Source organism: Schistocerca cancellata, chromosome 5 (assembly GCF_023864275.1).
Source record: "Schistocerca cancellata isolate TAMUIC-IGC-003103 chromosome 5, iqSchCanc2.1, whole genome shotgun sequence".
NCBI lineage: Eukaryota > Metazoa > Arthropoda > Insecta > Orthoptera > Acrididae > Schistocerca > Schistocerca cancellata.
Genome location: NC_064630.1, coordinates 52,896,574 through 52,916,016, shown reverse-complemented (window position 1 = coordinate 52,916,016; position 19,443 = coordinate 52,896,574). Strand labels below are relative to the sequence as shown.

At 39.9% G+C, this 19,443-nt stretch overlaps 1 protein-coding gene across 1 annotated transcript in view; it reads left to right on the top strand.

Annotated features, from left to right (window-relative positions):
• Positions 1-19,443, top strand: part of LOC126187848 (uncharacterized) — a 356,937-nt gene that overhangs the window by 321,824 nt on the left and 15,670 nt on the right. Inside the window, exon 9 of the mRNA XM_049929160.1 lies at positions 12,346-12,570. Coding sequence (XP_049785117.1) covers positions 12,346-12,570 — 225 coding nt within the window. The remainder of the gene's footprint in view (positions 1-12,345; positions 12,571-19,443) is intronic.

Genomic DNA, 19,443 nt, shown 5'->3' with positions numbered 1-19,443 from the left:
TATTCAGTGTCCAAATTACAAACCCCATTTTTCAGCCAGTGTAGCAAGGTAGTACATCAACACCAAGAGCAAGAAATGAAGAAATAAAGCAGGCGGAAGCACTACAAGTACATAGAAGTAGTAAACAAGAACAATGAATAGAGTGAATAGGTTCACAGAGGAGTGCAAGGGAATTTACTAGAAGCATGAGTTCAAGACTCTGAAACATAATTTCTTAAGTTAAAGGTAGTAATTAGGGTAATGTATCCATGTATGCATTAGAGGAATGATTGGATGTATGGGTGAACCAAAAACAAGGTACAAATCAGCACTACAAGGACAGTATAAAGAATATATATGGGGACACCTCCTCTGTCAGTAGTTTAGATAAGGATGTAGGAGTTGGCTTTCTGTGGAAGGTAGTATATACTGAGTGCCTACAGAGTTAGGATGCTGACAGTTCATTTGACTGATTCCCAAGTTGCGAGAGATAAATGTATTTTACTGCTTTTAGTAGTTCACTGTTAATTGCAGGTACTACGTAAATGATATAAAGGAATGTGTCTGAGCTTTCTGTGTATCAGCAATAATAGCAGAAGAGGAATCTAGTAAGTTGGGCAATTTGTGGGTGTTACTGTTTAGAGCTATGTAACTCGTCAGGTTCAGTATCAGAAAGGGATTTTTGTCAGTGGATGGCATAAGTATGTTCAAAATATATGATTGCTGGTGCCTATTGGGGACAAATGAAAAGAAATATACCTTCATACATTTGTAAAGTTTTATATGAGTTTGAGGTCATGTAACATATAGTATATTTAAAAAGGATTTTAGTATTGGTGACATTATAATGCTTGTTTTGTTTTTGGGAAACATCATGGCTATGTTAATGCATAATTTTGTAGTGGAACTTATAGCCTAAGACAGATTAAGTAAGAGGACCATACATGTTACCTCTCTTACACTGAAAGGGAATTAACATCAAGGTGCTAATAGCTGATTGTATCTTCAATCACTTTGTTAAAGTGATGTGTTGCACAATGTATTTAGGACCAACAAATGACAATTGTGAACTGCTGAAGAAATTAAGATAGTTTTGAAGGTGGGGAATAAATGTTGAGTGTGGAATTTCACTGTAGGTGTATCTTAACTGGATGGCAATGGAGATGGTGTTGCTACTGGGCAGGGCAACACTATTGGTGGCTCATGTTTGGCTACACTTGTTGTTCTTAATACCTTAATATTTCCTCTGTGCTGTGGACCCCAGCCTCAGAGCTATGCCAACTTCCATGGAAGAAGATGACTGTGGCATTGTATGAAAAAGTCATGGAACAAAAGAAATTTGAGATAGAAGGGGCTGCTATGAACTGTGACACTGATTGTTGACAATTTATTTGATGTACACTTGTTGAGCAGACAGAGAATTGTTTGAAGCTGCTTCCAGAGTAAAAAGTTGTTATAATATTTGTGGTTTATGAAAGAAGAAAATTCTCTCATTTAGTAGCGTGGAAACAAGTAGCATACTGTTGAGTTTTCAGCACTCAGCTGCAAACCAAAAAGGAGAAGTCAGTGATACAATGTGTATACAGTATAGCTGGATGCCAAATTGGAAAGAGAGATAGAGTTTTTCAAATCAAGATACAGGTAACAAGAAAAAAGCATTTTTACAGGAACAGCCTACCCTCCAGCTAATGTATTGCATTACTCAGCAAAACCATCATGGAAGTACCCAGGGAACATTTCATTAGTTTAAAAACAGCCTATTTAACAGAAGTAATAAATTGAACCATTGGCAAATGCTTGGGAGTTGGAGCAAAATTTAAACGTTTCCCTAGTACAGATAAATCTGTGGTGCCAAAAGCTTTCTCTGCAAGACTTATCACAGAACAACATGATGTGGATGCCAAGAAAGCATTAAAACTTTGCCAAATGCCAGGCATCTACAGAATTAAATTCCCATTCAGACTGCAATATGAACCACTGTCCAACAGATCTCAAGAAAAAGCTGTAATTTTTGTACGAATCATTAAATAGACCTGAAACAATTCCTTGCAAGCAAAATTTAGTTGTCAATGAGTGTGATGGATCCTTTCATGGTGTTGCTTGATGTGACTTGATAATTAATATGATGCATACCTTTGGCAATCATTGGAACATTATTTTCATTGAAACATCTCACCAAAAATTACAATGCGTATTGCAGTTTCACTCTATAGCTAAAGAGTTATCCAGCCTCCACAAGCAACAATAAATTATAAATTTCCTCCAATTAGTGGTTTAGAGATGCAGTTGTTTTGATTCAGTAGGATTATATTCAAAAGATGTAGTGTTTACCGTTTGATTCGGCATATCATACGATTGGTGCTGATCCTACAAAGTGTACAAAAAGAAAGACTAACAGTTTCCTGGAGAAAAATTCCTTGTCACGGGAGAATATCAAGAGTCTTAATTTTTACTGTGCTGTCCTCCAATGTTATATAACTTTCCAAAGGTCCACAAAGATGGGATTGGACAGAGGCAGATTGTGAATAATGTTGCTGCTCCAATGTATTGTGTACCAAAACCTCTTGCTACTCTGTTGAGCCCACTAGTAGATTAGTATGAGTATCATGTTAAGAATTCAGCAGATTTCTTACTTTGATCATAGGGAATATGTCGAATGACTCTTATTCTCTGATTAAGTTCTGATGTGGTCTCTCTCTTCCCACCTGTACCCACTGTCTGATTCGTTACAGTTAATTGAGTTTAGGTTTTGTTTTGAATAAATGAACCTACACTCCTGGAAATTGAAATAAGAACACCGTGAATTCATTGTCCCAGGAAGGGGAAACTTAATTGACACATTCCTGGGGTCAGATACATCACATGATCACACTGACAGAACCACAGGCACATAGACACAGGCAACAGAGCATGCACAATGCCGGCACTAGTACAGTGTATATCCACCTTTCGCAGCAATGCAGGCTTCTATTCTCCCATGGAGACGATCGTAGAGATGCTGGATGTAGTCCTATGGAACGGCTTGCCATGCCATTTTCACCTGGCGCCTCAGTTGGACCAGCGTTCATGCTGGACGTGCAGACCGCGTGAGACAACGCTTCATCCAGTCCCAAACATGCTCAATGGGGGATAGATCCGGAGATCTTGCTGGCCAGGGTAGTTGACTTACACCTTCTAGAGCACGTTGGGTGGCACGGGATACATGCGGCCGTGCATTGTCCTGTTGGAACAGCAAGTTCCCTTGCCGGTCTAGGAATGGTAGAACGATGGGTTCGATGACGGTTTGGATGTACCGTGCACTATTCAGTGTCCCCTCGACGATCACCAGTGGTGTACGGCCAGTGTAGGAGATCGCTTCCCACACCATGATGCCGGGTGTTGGCCCTGTGTGCCTCGGACGTATGCAGTCCTGATTGTGGCGCTCACCTGCACGGCGCCAAACACGCATACGACCATCATTGGCACCAAGGCAGAAGTGACTCTCATCGCTGAAGACGACACGTCTCCATTCGTCCCTCCATTCACGCCTGTTGCGACACCACTGGAGGCGGACTGCATGATGTTGGGGCATGAGCGGAAGACGGCCTAATGGTGTGTGGGACCGTAGCCCAGCTTCATGGAGACGGTTGCGAATGGTCCTCGCCGATACCCCAGGAGCAACAGTGTCCCTAATTTGCTGGGAAGTGGCGGTGCGGTCCCCTACGGCACTGCGTAGGATCCTACGGTCTTGGCATGCATCCGTGCGTCACTGCGGTCCGGTCCCAGGTCGACGGGCACGTGCACCTTCCGCCGACCACTGGCGACAACATCGATGTACTGTGGAGACCTCACGCCCCACGTGTTGAGCAATTTGGCGGTACGTCCACCCGGCCTCCCGCATGCCCACTATACGCCCTTGCTCAAAGTCCGTCAACTGCACATATGGTTCACGTCAACGCTGTCGCGGCATGCTACCAGTGTTAAAGACTGCGATGGAGCTCCGTATGCCACGGCAAACTGGCTGACACTGACGGCGGCGGTGCACAAATGCTGCGCAGCTAGCGCCATTCGACGGCCAACACCGCGGTTCCTGGTGTGTCCGCTGTGCCGTGCGTGTGATCATTGCTTGTACAGCCCTCTCGCAGTGTCCGGAGCAAGTATGGTGGGTCTGACACACCGGTGTCAATGTGTTCTTTTTTCCATTTCCAGGAGTGTATTTTGACATTGTATATGAAGATGGTATCTGTTCTTTTGGACATGTCTGAAAGAACAGATACGATTGGTGATCTTGCAGCTCTTGTAGAATGAAACTATAATGACATCCAGACCATTAGCTGCTTACAGGCATTGATAAATATCTACAGGCGCAGTTGAAAATGTGTGCCCTCATGGGAACTCGAACCCGGGATCTCCTGCTCCTGTGGCAGACACTCTATCCGACTGAGCCATCGAGGACACAGAGGATAGTGTGACTGCAGGGACTTGTCTCTGGCTTCTTCCCATGTGACCCACATTTCCAACTTACTGTTCACACACTACATTTGTAGTGCCGCTGCCCATTATACTCATCACTCGCGGCAGTCAATCTACTGATTCCTGTAAGAGTTCGAGCAATGTGGGTGCATCCGTACTGAAGAAGATCATTGGACAATAAGCCTTATCTATATGAAGATGGTGTCTGTTCTTTCGGACATGTCTGAAAGAACAAATCTTCAAGTAGATAAGGATTACCGGCCAATGGTCTTCTCCAGCGAGTAATGAGTAGAGTGGACAAGGGCACTACAAATATAGTGTGGGGACAGTAAGTAGGACAAGTGGGTCTCACACAGGGAGCATGCAAGAGATAAGTCCCAGCTATCACACTATCCTCGATGGCTCAGTTGGATAGAGCATCTGCCATCAAAGCAGGAGATCTCGGGTTTGAGTCCCAGTTTGGGCACACATTTTCAACTGTCCCTGTTGATATTTATCAACACCGGTAAGCAGCTAATGGTCTGGCTTTCATTGTAATTTCATATTTTGACATTTGTTGAATTCCATGTACTTTTTATTAAATGACCAGTTTAATAAGCAGACAGATGGAGTTGAAATTGGAAGCCCATTATCACCTGTTATTGCCAATTTGTCTATAGAAGACTTTGAGTAACATGCATTGGAGTAACTAGCTTTTAAACATGGATGTTTTCTAAGATCTGTAGATGATATTTTTGCTGTTTGTCCTCATGGCAATGAGAGAATTTGAATGAATTTTTAGAACACATGAATTCAACCCACCTGAATATTTGTCTCATGAGGGTGTAGACAAGGATGGCTGCCTTGACTACCCTGATGTGCTGATCAGGACGAAGGTTGATTGTGAGTTGGGACATGCCATTTACAGGAAGCTTAATCACATTGACTGGTTTCTACAGGCGGATAGTAGTCATCATCTGGCTCAATGTGAAGAGGCACTTCATACCTTGTTTCACAGGGCCCACATTGTCTTGGACCCGGTAAGTTTGACAGCTAAGTTACCGTATTTACTCGAATCTAAGCCGCACTTTTTTTCCGGTTTTTGTAATCCAAAAAACCGCCTGCGGCTTAGAATCGAGTGCAAAGCAAGCGGAAGTTCTGAAAAATGTTGGTAGGTGCCGCCACAACTAACTTCTGCCTTCGAATATGTGTAGTGCTACACGGGCATGCTTTGCAGGCACAAAGATAAATACTGGCGCCAAAACCTCTGCATCAGTAAAAAAATTAAAAAAAGGTGGAAGACGAGCTTTTTTCTCCGCCCCGAGTTTCGACCACTGCATTTTCATACATTATCCAACGAAGTAAATACAAATTCCGTATTGTTCATCTTCGAATGTAGTAGAATTTCAATGTACTACGAAAATCCGACTGGCAAGACTGTTTGGGATGTTTTTCAATATGGCCAACTCTACGTTCTGAATTTTTTCCTACCTGTGAGAAGAGATGGTTGCTAATAGTAACCTGATGAAATGTGAATCACAAGCAGTATTCTCTCTTCACCATTCACCATAAGAATAATACGAATATAAACATTTTGCCATGTGTACTTCCGTGTTTGTTGCTATCTCATTTAAATCCTGTCTGCCTAATAAACTACGAAACTAGAGTGAGACAACAGCAAACGCGGAAGAATACACTTATCGTGTCATGTTTATATTCGTATTATTCTTGGCCTAATAGTGATACAGTCAGAAATGAACCACGGCAACTGACTAGATTTTTAAATCTAAGACGACTCTAATTTCTGTGCAGAATTTGATGTACTAAAGAAGCGGCCGCAAAGATTTTCAAACGGAGAAAAATTTTCGCGTAACTCTCGTTCAGAACATGTTCTATCATACGCAGCCTATTATTTGGTTCTTGTTGATCATTCTCAAAGAAAGCAGCAGTGTAAGTAAAAACAAATAGCAGTCTCTTGACATTGCTTTGCTAATGAGACGATTCGCCTCTTTTTAGTTGCAAGCGGCGGTAGCGCGCACAAAAGCAAGGCATGCCGCGAACGGCGACAGGCCGTAAACACGCACTATCAGAATGCGACAAACAATGCATGACACAGTACAGTGATGCATTTTCAGCTTAGAGTGACGTAAACACCTGTAACAGAGAAAACGGCACTTATCAGATCAAACAAAATAAGCAATCGATTCAAACCAGACGAAGCACGTGAAAAAGGAAGGGTACCCATATAAATATGGAAGGAGTGCCTGACGCATAGCAATGGCTACCTGGTAAAGCTTACGACTCGAACCAAACTACTGTAGCTGTATCGTCATTCATTCGACCCAAATTGTGTCTCATATTACAATGGACCAACTTTGTTTCGATTTGGAGGTGTGGCCTAAAACTTTTCTCTCCCCTTGAATTTTGAGTCTCAAATTTCAGGTGCAGCTTAGATTCGGGAAATCTTTTTTTCCTTTGTTTCGAGTCTCATTTTTCAGGTGCGGCTTAGATTCGAGTGCGGCTTAGATTCGGGTAAATACGGTAGCCCATCTTGAGGTTATCTTCTTTTTCAAAATGGTTATAGTGAAAGACAGGTCAAACATGCATTGCACTATCAGCCAACCATGCACAAGTCAGTGATGATAATACCAAGGTGGCACTGAAGTCTGTGGCATTTTTGCCTTATGCAGGGAGCATTTCCAACACGATTGGTGGTATTTTGCAGAAATATGATTGGAAATGTGTTTTTCAAACACCAGCTAAGAGAGGGTCCTTTTAAGTTCCATAAAGGATGGTCTCAGTTTGCATAAGGCAGGTGTCTACCATATTCCTCGCAGTTGTGGCATGTTGTATTTTGATCAAACTATCAGGAATGTGGAGGACAGATGTACTGAGCACAAATGTCACACTCTTACAACAGCTGAGGAAATCTACTGTTTCAGAACATTGTCGGTCACCAGTCATCCTACCGAATATAACAACATGGACATTGTGACATGCACTTCCAGCTCTTGGGATACTGTTGTGAAAGAAGCAATTGGTGTTAAGTTAGCAGGTAACCATATAAATAGAGATAGAGGTTTCCGTTTAAATTCTCATGCAGACCTGCTCTCTCTCTTGTCAAAAAATCAGAGGAACAGATTTAATACTATCCCATCCACTGTTATTAAGTTTCACTTCTGACATTTATCATCCTTTGTCATGTGATGGCACTAGTGTGTGTGTGTGAGTGTGTGTGTGAGACTGTGTGTATGCAAGTGCATAGCACTCACTTTCTGTAGTTTTGCCTTAAAAATGACAGAGGTGCATCTGTCAAAATGTCATCAGATGTTTACAAAGTCACCCAACTCCATAGTTCATTTGGGTATTGTGTACACTGGGAGAACCTTAGGTCTCAGACTGTTGTCTTATTCCTTTGTCTGGGGGTCCCACTTTGTGACGTTCACGTGCTTTATTTCCTTATTGATTGTCTTCAATGTCAACTTACTGCATTGCTATACTGGCTGAAAAATGGGGGGAGGAAGTTCAGCACTGACTACTTTCAGTGATGTAGCCAACAGGTGCACATTTACATTTCACAGTTCTTTGCTTTCACTGTTCACAACTCCCCCCACAATAATACACAGTTATATGGCCATGGCACTATTATTTACCTTTTGATAAGCCTCATTAATAGCTTGCAGGCATACATCAGCATACTGCTACGATAGTTTACTGTTGAATATCTATGAGCAGTAAAAACCTAACCACACAGTTCACAAGTCTTGCATAATATTACAGTATGTATTGAACAGACACTGTCATTGTTTTAACATGTAGCCTAATAGTGTTACACTTATTACACTGTTAAGTTAATGCATTGTTGTCATTCTAGACAACACAGGTTTGTCTGAAACTCGGCCGTGGACTGACTGACTCATGACCAAAAGTCAGGCCCTTATATATCTTCGCAATAATAGGCACTGAAACTACACATTGTTCGATGTTTAATTTACAGAAATTACAATTAAAACCTAAATCACTAAATTAACTGAAGACATCAAAAAGTTTGTTCCTTTTCACAGTTTCTTCTACTACAAGGGTTAGGCCAAATTATCTGTTTAAATGATGAAATTAACAGATGCAGTTACACAAATAATACTTCTGACAAAACTGGTAATTACTTTGTAATTAATTAAGGGCTGGCTTTGCTAACATGTTTTTGATTAGAGCCAAATAAATACTTTAAGAATACTGTTATTTGTTCTTCCCATATCATTGTACATGATAAAACTGGTGCTCAATAAATGAATAAATCAATCAATCAATAATTAATACAGAATTTATATTTGTTTATAAGTCAACAATAAAATTTAAGTTACGAAACAATTATTGATTTCACCCTATAATGAAAGATATTAACTTGGAATAGTCAAAATAAATTAGAAACTCAATTACATACATAAAACTAAGCACAAAATTAGATCTGGTGTTATATTCTTTAAAACTGAGGGCCAACCTTTCTATTTTATGAAAATGCAGATTATACTCACATATGTTAATGGTGGTAACTAGCCAGGCATGAAAAAATGAATTTTAAAGAGGCAGATGGCAGAACAAGAGGGAAAGTAATAATATCCCACCTTGCTTCATCACAACTTCCCAGTTTCCTTAATAATATCCATGCTTGTCTACTCATGTTTTGAAAATTTAGACTATGAAATAAAGAAGAGTCTGACCAAACATTTTTAAAGATCTGTTGAATGTTAGTCTGTTTACTTTTATACTGACTTCCTCTTCAGTTCAAGAATACCAAAGCCAGGGTTTGATGATTTACTGTTAAGCATTACTGGTATTAAAGAATGGCTCGCTATGCAAACGAACACTTTGAAAAAGATAGGGATAACTTTTTGTATAGGTGTGAGATGGAGATTGAGCACAAGCTTGGTATTGCGAAGACTGGGGAAGAAAATTAACCATGCCATAATGGCCAGATGGAAATTTGAACCCTGGTCCAAAGCCATGTCAGATGGTCACAGACACCACTGTATGTAAAAATTTCAGCATACAAGAAGAGAAAAGTTCTGGAGATTAAATTTACAGAGTAGGTGATGACATGGGGATCTCAACATGATTACATTAACAATGTCACACATGCCAAGTAGCACATCTGAGCTCTCCAAATTTCTTTGGTGTAGACAGTGCCACACACAGAAAGTTTGACTTCTCAAGTAGCAAACAGTGTTTTAGTCACACCATTTTTCTGGGAGAAAGATAGAACATTAAAAAAACTGATAGAAGTGAGGTTAGAGTTCAACATATCGCCAACTTGAAGGTCTTTAGAGAGGGAGCATTAATTCAGGTGGGGAAGTATGGGAGAGATGTTGGCAAGATGTCACATTTAAGTTACATTCTGCCATCTGAAGTGATTGAGGAAACTCTGGAAACCCATTCTGAAACCTATTAGAAATTAATGGGCTTTGAATGTTATACAATAGGTGATTCATAGAAACAGATGAAGACTACTGGCACAATGACACAAGTGAAGGATGCCAGCACAGGTATCCGATCAAGGTTGAATATCAACCATGCAGTGAAGGATATCACAATATTGCATTACTTGAGAAATTGGTAAAACCTCTTCTGAATATCTTTCAGTGCTTTATCAGAAATATTGACTGCATCAGCATTGTAGTGAAATTTTGGTACAAACTGCATGTCAAGTAGGAATATCTGACAGTGCTTCTTGTGAAGAGAAATTTCTGGTGGTCAAATGCTTTCAGCCAAGGAGACCTTCTAATGCCAGTATTTTGTAAACCTTGTATGGTAGGCTATTCCAGCTTTAGTTCCTGCTGGCTAGCAGCCAGGCATCCAGGGACACATGTGGGTAGGGGTGGGAAGAAAGCTGACTCATAGGTAGTGAGGCAGCTGGACCATAGCATATGGAACCATACTTCACTAACCAAACATACATGTGAAAGGATGCAAAGTAGTTCATGTATGTGCAGAATGTATGGAACTGGGCTGCCTGGAAGATAACTGACACTACCTGCACCTGAGCTGACAATGCCCAGGGGCACCCATGCAAGAGCCTGTCATATGGTTACAAGTTAGTATATTTTTACTCCAGGAGTAATACAAGGAAGGAAGGAGAGACTAGATACACGTAAAGTGAAATGAGGTTTCAGATCATAGACTTAAATAAGTGGTTCAGTAACAGACTTGGAAACATAAAGGATAGCAGTTCTGACAGCACCGAGACCACTGCCCCCCCCCTTTCCCCCGCTCTTCCCCCCCCCCCCCCCCCCCCCCCCACACACACACACACACACAACAGCAAATATCTTCAAGTTCGTTAAACAACCAGAGAGGGTACTGATAAGATTTAACAGAAATGACTTGGAAGTAACTCTGTCTGCAAGTTTCAGTATTGTTTGAATCTCACTTGGAGTTACTGATGGCCAGCTTTAGTTTCAATCTCACATCCTCTCAATCAGATTTAGCAAAGAAGGGAAAAAATGCTGGTTCATGAAGCCATAAATTCCAACTCAGTCATATTATTTGGAGAGAATTTACAGGGTGAACAGTGGGAACCAACTACAATTGACGAATATAGGAATATACTGAAACCCTCCAAGACCTCTTGATTATGTACCAGGAATGTTTGATGGGTTTCATGTTGAGTGATCTGGGTAGCCAAATCAGTCACTTGAGTTGTCCAGAATATTCTTCAAACCAATAAAAAATAACAATATTATGAAAAGAAAAGTTACTACTCGCCATATAGTGTAGATGCTGAGTTGCAGATAGGCACAACAGAACGACTGTCACAATATCAGCTTTCAGTCATCAAGGCCTTTGTTGAAAATAGATGACAGACAGGTACACAACAAAGGCCTTGATGGCCGAAAGCCTATATTGTGACAGTCTTTTTATTGTGTCTGTCTGTGACTCAGCATCTCCACTATATGATGAGTAGCAACTTTCCCTTTCATAATATTGTTACATTCCATCGTGGATTTTCCATTGTTAAATTACAAATAATTATGACCTGGTGATGTTGCACATTGTCATCCACAAAAATACCATCATTGTTTGGGAACCTGAAGTCTGTGAATGGCTGCAAATAGTCTCCAATTAGCTAACGTAGCCATTTCCAGTCAATGATTGGTTCAGTTGGATGAGAAGACCCAGTTCATTCCATGTAAGCAGATGCCACACCATCATGGAGCCACCACCGACCTGCACAGTGCCTTTTTCACAACTTCATTTCATGGGTTCGTGGGATCTGTGGCACACTCAAACTTTACTATCAACCAACTGAAATTGGACTCATCTGACCAGGCCACAGTTTTCCAGTCATCTAGGGCCCAACCTATATGGTCACAAGCTCAGGAAAGGCGTTGCAGGCAATGCTGCACTATTAGCAAAAGCACTCGCATCAGTCATTTGCTGCCATAGCCCATTAATGCTGCACTGTCCTAACAGATAAGTTCATCATACATCCCACATTGATTTCTGTTGTTATGTGTTAGCACTGACAACACAAACACTGCTGCCCTCTGTCATTAAGTGAAGGCCTATGACCACTGCATTGCACATGGCGAGACGTAATACCTGAAATCCAATATTCTCAGTACACTCTTGACATTGTGGCTCTCAGAATATTGAATTACCTAATAATTTATGAAATTTTATGAAATTGAATATCCCATGCATCTATTTCCATGTTCAAAGTCTGTTAATTCCCATTGTATGGCCATAATCACATTGGAAAGCTTTGGACATTTATCACCTGAGTACAAATAACAGCTCTGCCAATGGACTGCCATTTTATGCCTTATGTATGTGATGTCTACATGTATGTAGATCATTGTACCATGATATTCATCTTCTCAGTATAAGAATTATAATACAAAGATCACATATTACATTTATTTTCCTTGTTGCTTCCAGTAAACAATAGGACTCATGCTTTCACACTAACCGACAACACATTAAGTCCAACTGCAAATATACCAGCACGTGTTGCTAGTGCAGGGCCTTATGCATGTACAACGGACTGGCTTAATATACCATGTGCAGTAAATGCTGGACGTAGATATCCAGCTCAATGTGTTGATCGTATCTGTGGAGGAACGTTCAGTGCAGAAGTTGGGCAGCAGACAGCTTTTGTCTACAGTAAGTTAATTTGATTTGTTATCTAGTTATATTAAAAAATATTACTCTGTTATTTCTTGTTATCAATTTAGTACTATTGAATACTCTAAAAATCTTTGAAAATAGTTATTACAATGATACTTTAGAAGTTTTTTTGTTATTCTAAAGATTTTATTTTAAACAATGTGTTGCAACTGAGCAAGATTTTTTGTTACAGCTACTTTAATTTTGTAACAAGAGTTCTCTTGTTCATAAACACTTCATAATATCATGTTTGTTGCATAAGGATTAACCAACAATGTACGGTATTGACTGAGGGTTCAAACTAGTACGATAAGTGTATGTTACTTACTTTATATGTAAATGGCAACTTAGATTTATGAATTAGCAGTGGCTTGAGTAACATGTCGATGATGATACCTGTATTAAAAATAAAAGATCCATGGTATGTACAAGTGCATGCACATGAACACACACACACACACACACACACACACACACACACACACACACACATACACACAATATTTGCAAAGATTTACAACTTGTAACAAGAATGATTCTACCTGCTGAAGTTATAAACAATTATGAAAAGGATGGACTGCTACTTACCATAAGAATGACATGTTGAATTGCAGACAGGCACAAGGAAAAGACTGTTACATGGAGCTTTGGCCAAAGACGACTTTAGCCAGAAATTCAGTGTGAAACAATCTTTTTGTTGTGCCTGACAGCAATAGAACATGTCATCTTTATGGTCAGTAGCAATCTGTCCTTTTCATAATTGTTGATATTCCAACCTGGATTGTTTGATTTTGCTCATTTTACTAGTTTGATTAGTTAACAGCATCCTCAACACTAAGCAGCTGATGGTGAAAAAGATAACAATTTGTTGAGGAAAACTTAGGTTAAAGTGAGGATTAACACCAGGTAGAAGAGTTGTCTGTTGTGAATAATATTAGTGTGTTGGGAGGTATTGATAAATGTGAGAACAACAGTCTCTATTAATTTGCTTAGTGCCACCATGACAATCATGGATATTTGGTATTATAGTTGACACATTTCTTCTAATTGTGTGCATGTGTAGGAAATGATGTGAAGATACTGGTCAATCAAAACTTAATTTACAAGTTTTTTGGCTTCCATGGCCGGTGTAATTTTGTGTAAAATAGTTTTGGCTCTTGGGCCACTACTAAAACAGCAGTAGTTACGATGACACGACCTAATAACCAGAATTATTTTATCAGAAACTTAATACAATTTGCACATCAATGGAGTTATGTAATCATCTAAATCCACATCTCCATCTACATGGATACTCTGCAAATTACACTTAACTGTCTGGCAGAGGGTTCATTGAACCACCTTCACAATAATTCTCTATTATTCCAATCATGAACAGCATGCAGGAAAAACGAACATGTATGTCTTTCCGTGTGACCTCTGTTTTCCCTTATTTTATTATGATATTCATTTCTCCCCATGTTGATCAGCATCAACAAAATATTTTCACATTCAGAGGAGAAAGTCAGTCACAGAAATTTTGTGAGAAGATACTCCACAACGAATAACGCCTTTGTTTTAATGATGCCCACCCAAAATCCTGTATCATGTCAGTGACAATCTCTCCCCTATTTCTGAATAATACAAAATGTGCTGTTCTTCTAACTTTCTCGATGAGCTCCATTAATCCTGTCTGATAAGGATCCCATAATGTGCAGCAGTACTCTAAAAGAGGATGGACAAGCATAGTGTAGGCAGTCTCTTTAGTAGATCTGTTGCATCTTCTAAGCATTCTGTCAATAAGATCCAGTCTTCAGTTCACCTTCCCCACAACATTTTCTATGTATTCTTTTCAATTTAAGTTGTTTGTAATTGTAATTCCTAGCCTAAGTATTTAGTTGAATTTAGGGCATTTAAATTTGACTGATTTATCATGTAGCCAAAGTTTGACAGATTAAATTTCGCACTCGTGTGGATGATTTCACACTTTTCATTATTTAGGGTCAATTGCCAATTTTCACACCATACAGATATCTTTTCTAAATTTTGTTTTGATCTTCTGATGACATTACTAGCCAATAAACAACAATCATCTGCAAACAACCTAAGATGGCTGCTAAGATTGTCTCCCAAATCATTTATATAGATAAGGAACAGCAGAGGGCCTATAACACTACCTTGGGGAATGCCAGAAATCACTTCTGTTTTACTTGTTGACTCCATGTAAACTACTATGAACTGTGAACTCTCTGATAGGAAATCATGAATCCACTCACACAACTGAGACAATATTCCATAAGCACACAATTTGATTACATGTCGCTTGTGAGGTACAGTTTCAAAAGCCTTCTGGAAATCTAGAAACATGGAATCAATTTGAAATCCCTCTTCAATAGAACTCAACACTTCATATGAGTAAAGACCCAGTTGTGCTTCACAAGAATGATGTTTTCTAAAGATGTGTTGACAGTGTGTCTGTAGACCATTCTCTTCAAGGCTATTCATAATGTTTGAAAACAATATATTTTCCAAAATCCTGCTGCATATCAGCTCATGATATGGGCCTATAATTTAGTGGGATATTCCTAATGCCTTTCTTGAACATTGGCGTGATCTGAGCAACTTTCCAAAAGATGTATACAGATCTTTCTTAGTGTGAGCAGCTGTATAGTATGATTGTTAAATATGGAGCTGTTGCATCAGCCTACTCTGAAAGAACCTAATTGGTATACAGTCTGGACTGGAAGAGTTGGTTTTGTTAAGTGATTTAAGTTGCTTCACTGCTTTGAGGATATCTACTTCTGAGTCACTCATGTTGGAAGCTGTTCTTGGTTTGAACTCTGGAATATTTACTTTGTCTTCTTTGGTGAAACAATTTCAGAAGGCTGTTTTTATAAACTCTGCTTTAGAAGCACTATCATCGATAGTATTTCCATTGCTATTGCACTGAGAAGGCATTGGTTGTGTCTTGCCACTAGCATACTTTACAAACAACCAGAATCTCTTTGGATTTTCTGCTAGGTTTTGAGGCAAAGTTTCATTGTGGAAACTATTATAAGCATCTTACACTGAAGTCCATACTGCAACAGTGTTTTGACCTGTTTTATGTACCAAGGGGGATCAGCTCCACCATTTGTTGGTTTCTTTGGTACAAATCTCACAATTGCTGCTGATATTATTTCTTTAAATCCAAACAATATCTGGTTTACACTTACTGGCACATTGCTTATTTGGAAGGACTGGAAATTTCTCTCAAGAAGGTGTCAAGTGAATTTTTATCTGCTTTGTCTGAATACGTATGTTTTTCATTTATTTTTGGAAGGATTTGGGAGCTACAATATTTAGTCATACTATGACAACCCTGTGTTTACTAATCCCTGTATCCATTTTGATGCTCACTGTTAGCTCAGGATTATCTCTTGCTAAGAGTTTAAGTGTTTTTTCTCAACTGTTTACAATTCGAGTGGGGTCTTGAACTAAATGCTCAATGTAATTTTCATAGAATGCATTTAGCACAATTTTGGATGATGTTTTATGAATACCTCTGGATTTCAACATGTAGTTTTGCCAACATATCGTGGATAAATTGAAGTCACCACCAACTATAATTGTTTGAATCAGATACATGTTTGAAATTATACTCACGTTTTCTTTGAACCTTTGAGCAGTTGTATCATCTGAGCTGGGTGGTCAGTTTCCAAGAATGACCTCTGCCCAGACTAACTCACAACAACTATCTACTTAAATTTCACTACAAGATAAACTGCTTCTAACAGCAACAAACATGCCACCACCAACGGTGTTTAGTCCATCCTTTCTGAACACCATTAGATCTTCTGCAAATATTTTGGCTGACCTTATCTCTGGCTTTATCCAGCTTCCAGTGCCTATAACATTTTGAACATCAGCACTTTCTATTAGCACTCGGAGCTCTGGTGCTTTCCCAACACAACTATGACAATTTACAACTGTTATACTGGTGGTTCCTTGATCTATGTTCTTCCTGTATTCAACCTGCTCCATTTGGGGCTGAAGCCCATTTTGTGTTTCCTTGAGACCCTCTAATCTAAAAAACCACCCAGTCCACACCACACAGCCCCTGCTTTCTGTGTAGCTGCCTCCTGCTTGTGGTGGACTGCTGACCTTTCTAGTGAAATCCAAAACCCAACCACACTATGGCAAAAGTTGAACAATCTGAAGCCTACATCATCTCAGAACCATCTGAGCTTCTGATTCAGACACTCCATCCAGCTCTGTACTAGAGGTCCACAATCAATCCTGTTGACTATGTTGCAAATGGTGAGCTCTGCTTTCATCTCACAAGCAAGACTGTTGGCCATTATCTGCAAAGCAATGGTTTGTGTGCACAGTCACATTTAAAATTACATAGCCTCATTAGCTTTCAAGCTTGTGTTATTTTTTAAGTTTTAGTAGAGTTTACACATCCTCACGCACATACACACGTATATAAATGCTCACCACTATAAGGTGTCCCCTTGATCATGTCTTTTTTTGTTGTTGCTATCTTTCTTTTGTTACTTAAGCCTATTTTTGCATTATTTGTTTTCTCCCTAAACTCTCTAACACTAATCATTTTGGTCCTATATAATCACCAACCAAGCAAAGACCTAACATCTGATCTTTTTGCGAGGCTATTTTAGTACTTGATGATAATTTCCAGGCAGTCATCTGTTAGAGTTCCTTTTAAAACTAAATAAATAGATTATACTCTGTTCAGTGGTATATATAATGAGACTGAAATGATACATGATAGACCATAGTGCCTCCCCCCCCCTCCCCCCAAATTTGCCCCCTTTCCCTGGTGAATGGAAACCCAAAATTAATTACAGCATGCACAGAGACATTCAGGCAGTCATTCTTCCTATGCTCTACAAATGGAAGAGGAAGGAACCCTAATAACGGGTACAGTCGTAAGTACTCTTTTGCTATACAGTTGCAGTCATTTGCAAATTATACATATAAATGTAGTATCTCTTACCCTCCAATATCTGGAACTGTTAAAATTCTCAACATCATTTGTGGAAGCTACGTACGCTACTTATGGTCCATTCTCAATCTTCCAATACATTGGTTCACTCAGCAAGTTGTAGATCTTCTGATTATAAACCTCACACGGAAACAGCACTGTAGCATTTCCCTTATCTGCTGGTAAGACCACCATGTGAGGATCTCGTAGCTTTCATAGTGTGGTCCTTTCCATGTCAGAAATGTTGCTCTTCTGACGTGGAGCTTTCCTGATCACATGGAAAGTTTCACATCTTATTTCTTCTGCAGCATCTTTAGGAAGAGGTCTAACAGCTTCCTCAACAGCACTAATAATATTGACGTCCCCACGTATGATTTGGTGATACATCTCACCTCTCTACTATGACCTTTTGTGGGGAAGTGCATGCATCACATTTGCAACTCGGCTGACTTTATCGATAGACTGAAGTCACTTCAACTCAGTGAAACTGACTTACTAGTAAGCTTTGATGTCATCTCGCTTTTCACTAAGGTTCCTCTTATGGATTCTTTGTCTCTCATCAGCAATAAGTTCACGGTCGACATAACAGCACTTTTCCATCATGTCCTTTCCTCAACCTACTTTTTATTTAACAACTAATATTTTGAGCAGACTGAGGGTGTTGCCATGGGCAATCCTCTCTCACCTTTGGTAGCAAACTTTTTTACAGAAGACTTTGAGGAAAGGGCACTAGACTCGGCAGAACTTAAACCGAAAGTTTTCTGGTGATATGTAGATGACACTTTTGTAGTGTGGCTCCATGGTGAAGAAGAACTGTCACAGTTCTTGCAACATCTGAATGCAATCCACAAGAACATCCAGTTTATGATGTAAGTAGAGAAGGATGGTTGCCTGCCATTTTTGGACGTCTTGGTTACTAAGAGAGTGGATGGGTCATTAGGGCATTCTGTCTACCGTAAGCCAACACATACAGACCTTTACCTGCAAGTGTCGAGTTGTCATCATCCTGCACAAACTACCGGCGTCCTTAGAACATTGGTGCACCAGGCTCATGTTGCTTCTGATGGAGACAGCCTTACAAAGGAGCTGGAACATTTAGAGTCAGTGTTCAGAGGTAATGATTACTCTCCACATCAGATTAGAACAGTGCTAAGAAGGAAGAAACGTGACCATCTACAAAATTAAGAAGATAAGGAGCTATTCAAGTCCAGGACATTCTTTCCATATGTCGGCAACCTTTCATCTAAAATATGCAGGATTCTAAGGAAACATCAAGTTAAAGTGATCTTCCGGCCACCGGTGAAGATTAGTGCCCTTTCAGTTCAGTAAAGGACGATATGGGTCTGTGGAAGGCTGAGATCTATAAAATTCCTTACCAGTGTGGAAAGCTTACATCGGTCAGACAACACGCGCAGTACATGAAAGGTGCATTGAACACGAAGGCCACACTCACCTCTCGCAGCCCAGTAAGTTGGCTGTAGCTAAGCACTGTATTACCACAGGACACGCTATAGATTTTTCTACCACAAAAATCTTGGCCCCAGCGAAAACTTTCTGGGATTCAGCAATTAAAGAATCTGTGGAGATACACCTAGCACAAAATCTTATAAATTGTGATGGTGGTTTTCAACTGGACAAGGCTTGTGATCCGGCGATCTCTCTAATTTCCTCTGAGAGAAGACATTTAATTCATAATAACAAGTCTGGCGATATCTGACGTCTGACATTCTGACAGAGGGCGAACATGTAGTTTTCACCTTTACGCATGCGCCTGCGAGCCACAGATAGAACAGTAGCTCCAGAGGGCATCCATTTCAATGGACGATGCTCCTGTGACGGCGGCCAATGCGCATGCATTTTCGAGCCAATTTTTTGCTATAAAGTTGACTCCGGGAATTTGCAGT